The 12,500-nt window shown below is 37.6% G+C and overlaps 1 protein-coding gene across 2 annotated transcripts in view; it reads left to right on the top strand.

Moving 5' to 3' along the window:
- The window catches only part of LOC138013142 (PMS1 protein homolog 1-like), a 27,695-nt gene that overhangs the window by 4,316 nt on the left and 10,879 nt on the right, over window positions 1-12,500 (top strand). Inside the window, exons 2-7 of one of the 2 annotated variants that reach the window (XM_068860134.1) lie at window positions 1,965-2,657; window positions 5,494-6,909; window positions 8,404-8,489; window positions 8,715-8,766; window positions 9,530-9,666; window positions 10,734-10,847. In XM_068860134.1, the coding sequence (XP_068716235.1) occupies window positions 1,965-2,657; window positions 5,494-6,909; window positions 8,404-8,489; window positions 8,715-8,766; window positions 9,530-9,666; window positions 10,734-10,847 (2,498 nt within the window). Of the gene's footprint in view, window positions 1-1,964; window positions 2,658-5,493; window positions 6,910-8,403; window positions 8,491-8,714; window positions 8,767-9,529; window positions 9,667-10,733; window positions 10,848-12,500 lie in introns of both variants that reach the window. The other variant, XM_068860135.1, reaches the window with a different exon arrangement.

The following is a 12,500-nucleotide window of genomic DNA, read 5'->3' on the forward strand; positions in this document are numbered from 1 at the left end:
TGTTGGTTTTTACTCTGCTCTGAGCGTTTTTTCTCAGGGTGCTTTGGTTTTCCCTTACCTCAAAACCAACCTACCATTTAAATATGAATTGATTTGATTTCTGTACAGTATTAAGGGGGGTACCACTTAACTACCAAGAGACGATGATTGCTAAGGAAGCTTCCAAAAACATTCCATGAATGGTTCTATGGAGTACATTGTAGCTTTTTTAATGGACATCTGACACAACTTCAATCAGAAAGCGCATGTGCAACTACATGTACCGGTAGTCCTAGTCCTCTGCCGTGCGTTTCAGAGAAAAACAAGTAAAAGTTCCTAGGAAATGAGAGGAAGGGAAATTTTTTTTTACCAGATAGAAACTGTGGCATGGAATTTCTATTTGGACAAAAAATGGAACTGATATTTTGAAAAGAGTATCAAATCAGGGTCTCATGATGTCATACTTTTTTTGAGAAATTAATAATTTCTTTTAAAATCCATTCAACACATTTTTTGTTATAGAATGTTTCCATACTGTTGCATTTGTGAAAAACATAGTTAGCTCACTGAGTTTTTAGGCATTTTTCTGTTTTGGTCATGTGATTTACATGTACTAAATAATTATGGTTTTGAGTCAAAGCATGCAAAGAAATGTTCAATAGAACACACTTGGCAAAAAAGGATAACTGTAGAGTTAAAGGAATTCGAGAAATGACTATTTGAAGGGGTCCAAGCAATGGTTTTGGTAGCTTAAAAGGGCCTCCCCTCTTAAGTACAGTATAGTTCATCATTACTACATTGTACTACTAACTACTATTATTATTGTTATTATTATTATTATTATTATTATTATTATTATTATTATTATTGTTGTTGTTGTTGTTGTTGTTGTTGATTATTATTATTATTATTGTTGTTGTTTTTTTTTTCCTAAGTTGCTCAAAATGATGTCATCCCTAGTGTCAAGATCACGCTACCCTATTATAGGAAACTAACCCTTCATGAAATTAGTGGGAATTTGAAAAATTCATGTTAAATTCACATTAATTTAAGCCCAACATCTGTGACGCACTGCAGAGATCCTTGTCACTTCGCCAAACAATAAATTTTATTCGCATACTTGTTTTCACATCAATCTTTCACATCAGTAAAATTGTTTACTGTCCTTCAACTGCATTCTTTTTGTTCTCAATAAATTCTTCTTTTGGGAGGGGTGTACCAGATGCGTTAATTTCACACATTTTGAAATTTTGCCCTCTCAAATTGCATGTTAATTTCCTTTATTGGGAAGCAAAATTCCCTTTAAAGCACATTATTTAAGTCCTGTTAATTTGAAATACCTGAATTAACACAAGCGTTTGTTTCCTGTAATAAGGTATTTAAAATGGGAAATGCACAGTGTACATGTATTTCTCCTACTTTAAACTAACCAGGACTCAACTGTACTCTGAAATTTATGTTGAGTCCTTTTGAGGGAAGTTAATATCCACATTGGTGAACAACTGGAAAAAACGTTTTGGGGAGTGGTATGGCATGGTGCAATCTCCTCCCATGTAACTAGTACATGTATGTAGACAGGATAATTAGCCTGGTTGTTGCCAATGATAAGTTAGTGGACTGGTTATCAACACTGCTCTAGGTGTTTAATTCTTTTTGTTCTTCAGTTTTACTCCTTCACCAAAAGCATGTCCATGTGGCTTACAGTATTTCACTTGTTGGTGCCACATGAAATAGTTGACTTAATGTAAAATAATGAAATACGCACTGCACATGTAGATGTCCCATGTTACAAAAAGTGCGTTCTTTCTTTCTTTGCAGCATTATTACTTGAACGGTTTATTTATGATTGGCTTTGAAAAAATAAATTTATTATTGTTAATTATTATTATTATTATTATTATTATTATTGGCTCCAGATTATTGGTTTTGGTACAGCTGTAGTTCATAAATTATGTACTGTATGCTGATTACATTGTAATCTCTAGGATGGATGGGGCTTGGAAAGAATTGAGGTTCGTGACAATGGATGTGGCATTAAACTTGAAGATGCTCCTTTTATTGCTCAACCACATTACACTTCAAAGATATCAAGCGACACTGACCTGAAAGTTCTCCACACATATGGCTTCCGTGGTGAAGCTCTCGGCTCTTTGTCTTCACTAAGCAATCTTTGTGTTTTAACGAAGACAGAGTCTGAGCAAGTTGGTATGTTATATACAATTGGACATCATGGGCAATTGGAGGCTTCTCAAGCAAAACCAGCTACCACTGGTACAACCGTAATAGCAACCAACTTATTCAAAAACCTTCCAGTAAGAAAACAGTTTTCCAGCAACAATAAAAAGTGCAAAGACGAGTTAAAGAGAGTAGAGGATTTGGTGATGGCCTACAGCTTGATACACCCTGCTTTGCGCATTTCATTGCGTCATAATAAAGTAGTTGTGTGGCAAAAAAATAAAGTTTCCAATCACAGAACAGCTTTATTGTCTGTTTTTGGAACAGCATTGTTGGCACAAATGGGCGCAATAGAATCTCGTGATGAAGATAATAGTGGTATTGATGTGGTTGGCTATCTGCCAAGGCCTGGTTCTGATTTTGAAATCACTGGGCGTGCAGTAAACGACAGATGCTTCGTGTTTGTCAATAAAAGACCTGTGGACTTGAAATTTATTTATCAGGTAATCATATTTTTATTAACTATTTATTATAATTTTTTAATTTTGTTTCACTTTGCAGTGGCCCCCATTGGCAAGTAAGATCATCTGGCATTAGAGCAGTTTTGAAATGAGTATCGTAAAACCAAAACCATAGTAATTACTTTAACCAATCAAAAAGGACGGAAACAATCCAGTAAGCCAATCAAAACTCGAAGTAATTACACGTAGCCGACACAAAAGACGGGAAAATGTGCACGCGTGAGCCACAATTGGTTTTGGTTTCACTTCTGATTGGTTGAAAAAGTGGCACGAAAACTTTGAACCAATCGCTGAGTGAAGTAGATGCAAAACCAAAGTAATTAGCTTATTACGTACTTTCGACACTCAATTGAAAACCGAGCTAGACAGAGTAAAATCTATAGGTATCACTCTTAGGAGGAAAAGGGTCATTAATGGGGACATGATTGATGAGTGATTAAGTTTTTCAGTGAGTGATTAACCCATTCACTCCTGGGGGCTCCCCATTGACAAGTAAAATCATCTGGCGCTAGACAGAGTAAAATTCTAAGTATGGCTTGTTTAGGCCGGGATGGGTGTCAAAGGGTTAATGGGGAAATGATTGATGAGTGATTAATGGGTTTTTGCAGTGAGTGATTTACCCATTGACTCCTGGGGGCTCCCCATTGACGAGTAAAATCATCTGGCGTTTGACAGAGTAAAATACGTACTAAGTATGGCCGATTTAGGACGGTTTGGACATCAAAGGGTATTGGGGACATTCATGTAGTTTTTCAGTGAGTGATTAACCCATTGACAAGTAAAATTGTCTGGCATTGGACGGAGTAAAATACTCTGGTGTTGGACAATAAAATACTGTGGTGTTAGACAGAGTAAAGTATGAAGTATGGCTGGTTTAGGGGTGAATGGGTTAAAGACAGAGATGTCATTAACCCTTTCCCACCTAATGGGCCTTTTGCTGCAATTTGTCAAATGACCTTTTTTTCATGATTCTGCTGGTTTCATGAAATTATTAATTTTTTCCAGAAATAAAAAGAGCAGCTCAAAATTTGCTACCATGCTGATTTCGTAATGATATCGTTTAAACTGGTGTTGTTATAGTTGGAAAAAATTACAAGGATTTGTTTTGGAAAAGGATGCTTTGCCACCTGGTTACGCTTCAATGATTTTCATACAAATCCTTGTATTTTTCTAAGTTTTCAAACTGCTTTAAAATTCTTTCTTCGAAATACGAAAGTCTGAAAATTTCCACTCTTTCACATTAATTTATTCTCGCTTATTTGACCCATGGTAAAATTAGGAATCTGAGCTCTGTTTGTGGACGTGCATAAATATGAAAAATTACACTGGTGGGCAAAAGCCAAGTGTTTAAATGGTCATACAATCTTTACCTGAATTAAGTCATACTTCTCTGAAAATTTGTATTCTGGCTATTGACAGTACAAATTGCTTTCAAATGCTTGAAGATGTAAGGCAAATCACTTTTTTTTTTACAATAACTGCTTAAATTCTTGTGCGCTCATTGGCTAAATTATTTTATCATCAATAACAGTACAAGCAATGAAATTTAAGTGACTGTCGTAAGTAGCGAATCAGAAAGCGAGAAAAGCTATTGACAATGTTCCCATCAATTTCAATAAAATTCATCTTTATGGCTGTTTACTGTGTCTTTTCCCCTCATTTTAACTTGGCAATTAATAACCATTTTGGAGTTTTGTTATAATTATTGCAAAAAACAAATTGAAGTCAGTTTTTTGTGCATCTGTCCTCTTATTGATGACAAATTGCATCATAACATTCCAGGGTGACCCAAAAACACTGACCCCTGGTCCGTGGAACCACCCCTCCCCTCCCTGCAGACTGGGTCTACAGACTGCCTTATGGACCAGTCCACATGCTACCCCTGCGGACCCCCTCTATGGACCACCCAAAAACAACATAGAAATATCAATAAATAAAGTAAAATATATAAGAACTTAATATTTGACTTACATGTATGGGTTGTCTGGATAGACCACTCCTGTCTGGGAAATCTCAACCGTTACCCTCTGCAAATTTGGACCAAAGTGCTGTGAAAAAGACCAACAATAACTAAGTTCTGTTCCTGTTCATTTGTGTTTTCCTTCTTCCCCTCTGCCATTTTGTTCTCTTGTTTATGAACTCACCCCAGGCTTCATGTTCTCCATGTTCTCTCTCCCAAACAAAATGGTACATGTAGAAATTGAACTTAGTTATTTTGTTTAAGCACTCCTTAGAGGGGGTCCGTAGGGGTAGTCCGTGGACCGGTCCGCAAGGCAGTCTGTGGTAGGAATTGAACTTAGTTATTTTGTTTAAGCACTCCTTAGAGGGGGTCCGTAGGGGTGGTCCGTGGACCGGTCCGCAAGGCAGTCTGTGGTAGGAAGGTCCATGGACTGGGGGTCAGTGTTTTCGTTTCACTTTTATGACGCAATTTATAATCAATAAGAGGACAGACACAAAAAAACTGAAGTCAATTTTTTAATGTCACATCAAAGTAAATCAGAAAATGTGGAGTCCCATACTTCTCACCCCTTGGTTGTAGGTCCGACGGTTGTTAGTTTTGCTAATGGTACATACAAGTAGGTGCAATGTCACTTCTGAAACATAAGCAAGTTATCAAAGTAAGAACAGTTACTGTAGAATAATTTTATATTCAAAACTGTTGGATATAATGTATTTACCTTTAATTAATGCAAAAATAATTATTTTATAATTATTTATTTATAGGTGCATTTCAAGTTGAAAATGATGATTACTTTACTACTGCATGCTGCATGCTAGGTTGGCACTTGGTGACATAAACTGATTTTTGTTATTGCAGCTCATCAGGCAGTACTACACACTGTACAGTAGTCACACTCGTGGAGGATCCAACAGATATCCCATAGCCTTTTTGAGCATTGTGCTACCTCCCGACAGCTTTGATGTGAATGTGGAGCCAAATAAAACCAGTGTGATGCTGACAAACAAAGATGAACTTTTCACACTTTTGACAAAGCTGTTAGATGCATTTTACTCTGATGAGAGGAACAGGATTTCAGAAAACAAAACTACCTCTCCTTGTAATTTTACTGTGAATGGAACTGAAACTTCAGGGAGTCATTTGCATTTAACTAGAGAGGTTTTTGATGGTGGTATAGCGAAGTTTCAAAGTTCAAAGAATGGCAGATTTAGTGATGAGAAAGACACTTTCCATTCATCAAATGATGATCCAACTTTCATTCCATCAAACAGTTCAAAAAGCAAGGACAAGGGGCAGGAGGAAAGCCATTTCTTGGACCAAAACAGGTCATTTGACCAGGCACATAAAGAAAAACAATTTCAGTTGTCGCAAAGTGATACTCAATGTTGTTTGAACGACAATTTGTTGAATTTCTCAAACTGTAATGGGGATGACTTATTAAGGGAAGGAACATCACACCAGAAACAATCAAAGGGTGGTCAAGTAGAAAATTCATCTTCATGTGATAGTTCTCCTTGCTCAGATGCAGTAATTTCATTAACAAGTGTAAATCGACACAAGGAAAGAGATTTTCCCTTGTCTTCTCTTCACCATGATGAAATAAGTGTTTTACCAAAAGCAGACTCTTTTTGTGCAGACTCCATTAACTGTGCTGAAGAAGAAACAGTAACAAGTGTAAATAAAAACAGTGGTGGAGCATCGTCCTCATCATCTGCTCAACAAGAAGGCACAAACACATCAGGAAACGTTGACATTCCTCTAGCACCTTCCTTTAGTAATCCTACAGAAGTGTGTGAAATGTTATGTGACAAAACACTGTGTAAAGGAAATGATGCTGTTGTCAGGAACAATGCAAGTTCTGATTGCGTTAGAGGTAATAAACCCATATTAGATGAAAGAAGTAAGGTTCTGCCAGTTAAAAATGGTGGTGAGAAAACAAACGGTAATGTGCATGTAAGTGAATGTTCAGCAAAAGGTAGCTGTAGACCAATAATTACTCAGACTTCTGAAAGTCAATCTCTCAAGACATTGTTTTCACTAGACTTGGATGATCTTTTTGATGACTCAGACTGCGAAATTTCAGTTCCATCAAAACCTGTTGGAGGGCACTCTAAATCAATGAATAATACCAAGTCCTCTGCACCCAATGGGAGTTCTGTCGCAGAAGACAAATCTGTAGCTTCAGTTCCACGGAATGCAGATGGAAAAAAATGCAGTAACAAAGACTGGAGTATGGGTCATGGAATTGTAGATAAGCAAGGAAATGAAGTGGAGGTATGGTTGCTCTCACAAAATGTTCCTTTTTCCGATACACGTAGGTCTAAAGTACAGGTCACTCTTCACACCCATAGAAAACAGATGCAGCAGTTCAGGTGTTCATGCAAGCTAAATTGGAATACTTTCAATTTAGCTTGTGTGAACACCTGAAATGTTGTATCCGGTTTTTATGGGTCAGTTATTGACCAGGGAGGCACTCACCAAAATTGATACTAAACTGCATTGAAATGGTGAAAAACAGTTCTACAATTGTCTTATTTAGATTTCTAGAGGTGGTTTTGCATGTAGGTAGTTGTAGATCATGATTTTAGGTGATTCCATGTTTTATTGTTTACGACCATCAGATATAGTTTATGACAAAAATTTGGTTTTATCAATGGAGTTGATAATGTAAATTGGCCACCGTACAGAGATTGTTTAAGCTGACTTTTCGAGCGTTAGCCCTTCGTCAGTGCGAATTGAGAAATTGTGGGTTATGTGTAGTTTTTATAGTAGAGTAGGAGCTATGCTATTGGTGGTAACATGGCAACATGAAAAATAGGAATACATTAGTTAAATGAAAAGCGTTTGTTAATACTGTGAGGATTAAGGGTGCTGATTGGAAGATGAATATTTGTTCTCGATTCTTGCGGCTTTCCCTCGTACCTAGATGTAGAGAAAGCCCGCAAATAGCCACGTGTTTTTTGGAGCGGTTAGGTGGCCAATTTACATTATCAACTTTGATCATAAAACCACTTCCCCACCGACGCAGCACTATAGTTTATGACAGGCTACTTTGGTTTTGATTATTATAAAAGTAATTTTAAAAGTTAGATTCATAATTCTCCAAATCAGGGTAACATCTTGAACTACAGTATAATTAAAGCATGAATTGTTAATGGATGGGACACTGATTAACCCATTGACGTGCCCCATTGATGAATAAAATCGTCTGTTAAACATGTTTTCTGTACACACGCATTGTTAATATTAATAACATACAGTAAACAACAGGGCCTCTCTCTGCAAGCCCTGAAGGGGGTGTCAGGAATTCCCAGCTCAGGATAGTACATGTATTTTTTTAACTGCATATACAATGTAATCTAAGTATTTGTGGAGCTAATAAGAAAAACTGATGTTCTAGCATCCAAGGCCAAGAAGCAATGTGCATGAGCAAAATCCATAATCAAAAATAAATTTGTCTTACTGAGAATGCCCATAAATTATGTGATCTTACCGGTAACATTGTCAGAGCACTGTTTAACAATTATTATGGCAATGCGAGGTTATCCTTGCAATCATTCCACCTGGTGTGTACAGTGACATTACTACTGTAGTCGCATTACAACAGTTTACATCTAAGATTGAGCTCTGTTACTTGGTTTTATGTAATTTCCATGAGGAGTAGGAATTTTAATACAATAGCATGCATCTCTTTAACCAGAGATTCAAAATCATTACACATAAAAATAATAACCTAATTCTGTTATACCTCGTTTCCTTATTGTTTAGCCTGTCACTCTTCTTGTTCCTGTTCCTTCATGTAACAAGACCCCAGTTACGCCTTTTCAACGTAAAAGAAAACATTCCTCTGATCAGGTATTTATGTGGACAGAATCTTTTTTTTTTTCCAAGAGGGTTTTTGCTTGAAACTGGAATAATACGACCAAGAGGCGAAGGAAATGTGAAAAAAAAAAAAAAAAAACACAGTTTAAGCTCTTTTAAACAGGCCACGTCTGCCTGACTTGCATAAGCAAATCCTTCGCAAATCCACCCTATTTGATTTCTACCCCCCCCCCCCCCCCCTTCCTTTTTTTTTTTTTGCAGCAGTCTAGGTTGTCTCTTTCAAGCAAGAAGATAAAGAAATTTCCAGAGGTAGGTGCAGACAGGATAAAATGGCCAATCAACTGTGTTTAAAGTGCTACTATGACCAAAACATCAATTTTTTTCCCTTGGATTTCAAATCTGTGTTAACCAAACTACATAAGTGACCCAAGTTTTAGACCTTGATTTTAAAAAGACACCTGTTTATTTTAACTAGAATTTTCCTATTTAATGATCCGCCATAACTAACTTTAAAATTTTAAGAGAGCTGGATCGAGGGGAAAAATGATGTCAAAGACTCGCCAGTTTAAGAATGCAATAACTATTATGTACACGTGTGTGCACGAATTAAGTTATATTTAGCATGGGAGTTTCTGGCTTTCAGACTTTTAAACTCGTGTTTGCATAACAAGCTATGTTTACACGCTGAAATCTTAACCTAGTTTGTAAATGATGTCACTTTACCCTAGATCCAACCCTCTGAGGTCGAATTGGTCAGTGTGGACTGTGATTAATGGTGGACCATGAAATCCAAAACTTACACTCAAAGTAAACAGTCTTTGGATAGAAATCAAATCTCAAACTTTTACCTGTCAAGTCTTAAGTAATCATGCATTCAAAATCTGATGGAAAAAAGTGAAATATTTTTTGATCATAGTAGCACTAGCCACTTTAACTTATTGCTCATTAAATAAATCTTACCTGTATATGCAACTTTTGACTAAGTTCTTCAGCCTAAACAATGTTTTAATTTAGGCTTCCTTACAAAGACCAAGTGTTCTTTTCTGACCAAAAGTAATGTCTGTTTTTGCAGATCACAAACCAACCACTGATAACTAAAATCATGTCACCTAATCCATTGCAAAGAAAGCTGCTCTACAAGAAGACAGAGATTCCTTTTTGTCTGAATTCTTTAAAAGATTTAGCAAAAAAGAGAAGAATAGAGAAGAGGTACAGAATTTAAACAACTAAGCTTTTTTTAGAGTTAGACACAGTGTCAAGTAATTTATTAGTAAAGTGACACTGTGCATTGTCAAGTAAAATAAGCTGTTTCATTGAGCCATGTATTAGAAGGCACTTCAAGGAAGATCTGGTTGAGAACTCATTAACCGAGATAATAATTATTATTGTTAATTATTTTTTGAAGAAAGGAAGATCTTGACAAATAATTATTGTTGCTATCAGCAGCCAACAGACTGTTAGTGTAACTTCAAGCACAGCAACCACAGGCAGCCCAGACTTACAGGGTAAAATTATAAAGATTTGTATGGGAAACCTGATAGCAAACTAACTGAAAAAGATATTTATATGCAAAAGTTCTCGATAAAAAAGCTGTACTTTATTGTACTAGTGACTTTCTCACTTTCTGTTCAGTTATTGCATGATTGAACGCAATTTTAAGGGACTTCTCAGCTTCCTGGGTTGTCATTCGTACTTTCAAATCCTTATAATTTTACCCTACGAGTCTGGGCTGCCTTTGGTGAAATGTGGCAGGATTTTGGTGATTAAACATGCAAGCTATTAACTGCACATCGTGGTGATTCTTTAATGCTTACAATCCTAACTTATCAACAGTAACCCAAATTTAAATGAAAATCTGGGGCTGTTATTACATATGTATGAACAATAAAACCCTAATGATTGAAGAAAAGTGCTCATGACAGCAGGGATGCTTCCAAGGGAGTGAGCAGTAATTACACTTTTTGTTCAAGTGAGTGTAGTACCTGGTGTTTCCATGCAATCTTCAAAGTAGGCCTGAACAGGTGTCAGCTGAACCACTTAATTTTTGAGAATAAACGTTAGGACTACATTAATTTGTCTTTTCAAAGCCCATGATATTGGGGGGAGGGGTGGGGGGGTGACCATGGGGTGACCATGAAGCAGGGTTCCGCTATACATAATGTACCCTCTTTACAAGTGATGCTAGAGCCCCAGTGGTCTTTTTGTGACCCTACTGTATGCATAGTTGGTACTTTGAGACCAAGGTGCCCTCAGTTGTTTATTTTCATTTCTTGTAGGTCAGTGGAACAAAACTCTGGCTCCTTAGACTGTTTGATTGGTCGACTGGATCCCTGGGGAGTATGGCTACTGCTAAGAAAAGGAAGTGACATTGTCTGTGTCAATCAATATCGGTTAGCTCAGTTTGTAGATTTGTAGACGTTCTTCATTCAAAATGTACTTTGTCACTGTATTAGGTTGTGGGGTAATATTGATTGTGACGTCATGAGGAATTGGGTTTTTTTTCTTTACAGGGGAATCTTTGTTTACATTTTTTGCCTCATTAGCCCACAACTAGCTATCGTTTTCTTATCAGTCAGCCAAGAATAAAGTACTGAGTATTGAAAGTGCATTGCCTAATGAACTATCTCTGAAAAGTCCAGACAATCTCTGGGCAATGATGCTTTGAAAATGCGGAATTTTGTAAAGAATGTACATGTATGGGATCCTTAGTGCTTTTGCTACATAATTATAGTTAAATGAAATTAATAACATAGTTAACGACTAGGAGCTAGTTTGGTCAGTAGTGTTTTGCAGACGGTTGTTAGTGTCTTTTGGTGCGTTCTGTAGCGTTAAGTTACATAGTTTACGACCGGAGCTAGTTTGTTCAGTCGCTTTTTTGCAGGCATTTGTTAGGGTTTGATGCATTCTGTAGCGTTTGCAGCAGTCTTAAGGTTGTGGGAGCCCTGGGGCTGACATTGTCCAGCGGTATTCCTTGTTAGTGCATGCGTTGTTGTCCCATGTGTTTGCAGCATGTTTGTTGCTCTGTTGGCGTGGCGTTGTGAGTCGAATTAGTAGTTTAGTGTTTCTCGGCGTTTTTTTATATTTTATTTATTTATTTATTTAGTTATTTATTTATTTATTTATTTTGTCTTTCCACTGAGCTATCTGGCTCAAGTGTGACGGGTGCCTGATGGGGGGCCAGGCGCCTGGTTGTGGGTTGGGCAGGCCAGTCGGGTGTTCTAGCGCCTTGGGGATGTGACTGCGGTTGCAGCCCCCGGGCTTCTTGGGCACCTACCCTCCACTGGCGACTTGGGCGTTCACTAAGAATTTATCAGCTTTTGATGGCTAATAACTGGCTTGTTATCAAAGGTAAAAAAGGCTTAAATGTGAGGATTTAACAAGTTCTTGAATAGCACGATGCCGTATATGTTATTGAAGCAAAACGTACATGTAGACAATGACTGCAGCAAGGGATCCGTTATTCTCTTCTGAGAAGCTTTTTTTTTGGGTGCTCCCATTTTCCCTTCCACAAAAACCAAACCTGTGTGTCAATTTTACCGGTAGCTGATTCAGCTGTTTTGATTCAAGGGCACCCAAATTAGGCCGAAATCCTTTGAGAGACATTTGTAGGGTTCTTCGACCTTTTATCATATGACCCGTACGAACCCGTGCGCGCTTTCATTGCAAAACTATTGAGAAAATCCCCGTATGAGGGCCCTACGCGATGGCGCGAGCAGGGGTTCCCCATTGACGAGAAAAATCGTCTGGCGTTAGGCAGAGTAAAATACTAAGTCTGACCGGTTTCGGCCGGTTTGGATTTCAATGGGTTATTAAATATGCAGGTATTTGATGAGCTTCGTCAGTAATGCGCTGAAATAACCAACCCGGTTCATGGCTTCAAGTCAAGGACCGAATTGATCCCCCGAGACATATTGGCGAAAGGCAAGAGCTCTTTGCCCCGGGTCTTTGCCATTGTGCCAAGACTATTCCTGTTACTAACCTAAACCGAATCATGCCTTAAAGCGCTACTGGTCCTACTGTACTATGATAAAAAAATCACTTTC

Source organism: Montipora foliosa, chromosome 8, assembly GCF_036669935.1.
Source record: "Montipora foliosa isolate CH-2021 chromosome 8, ASM3666993v2, whole genome shotgun sequence".
NCBI classification, from domain to species: Eukaryota; Metazoa; Cnidaria; class Anthozoa; order Scleractinia; family Acroporidae; genus Montipora; species Montipora foliosa.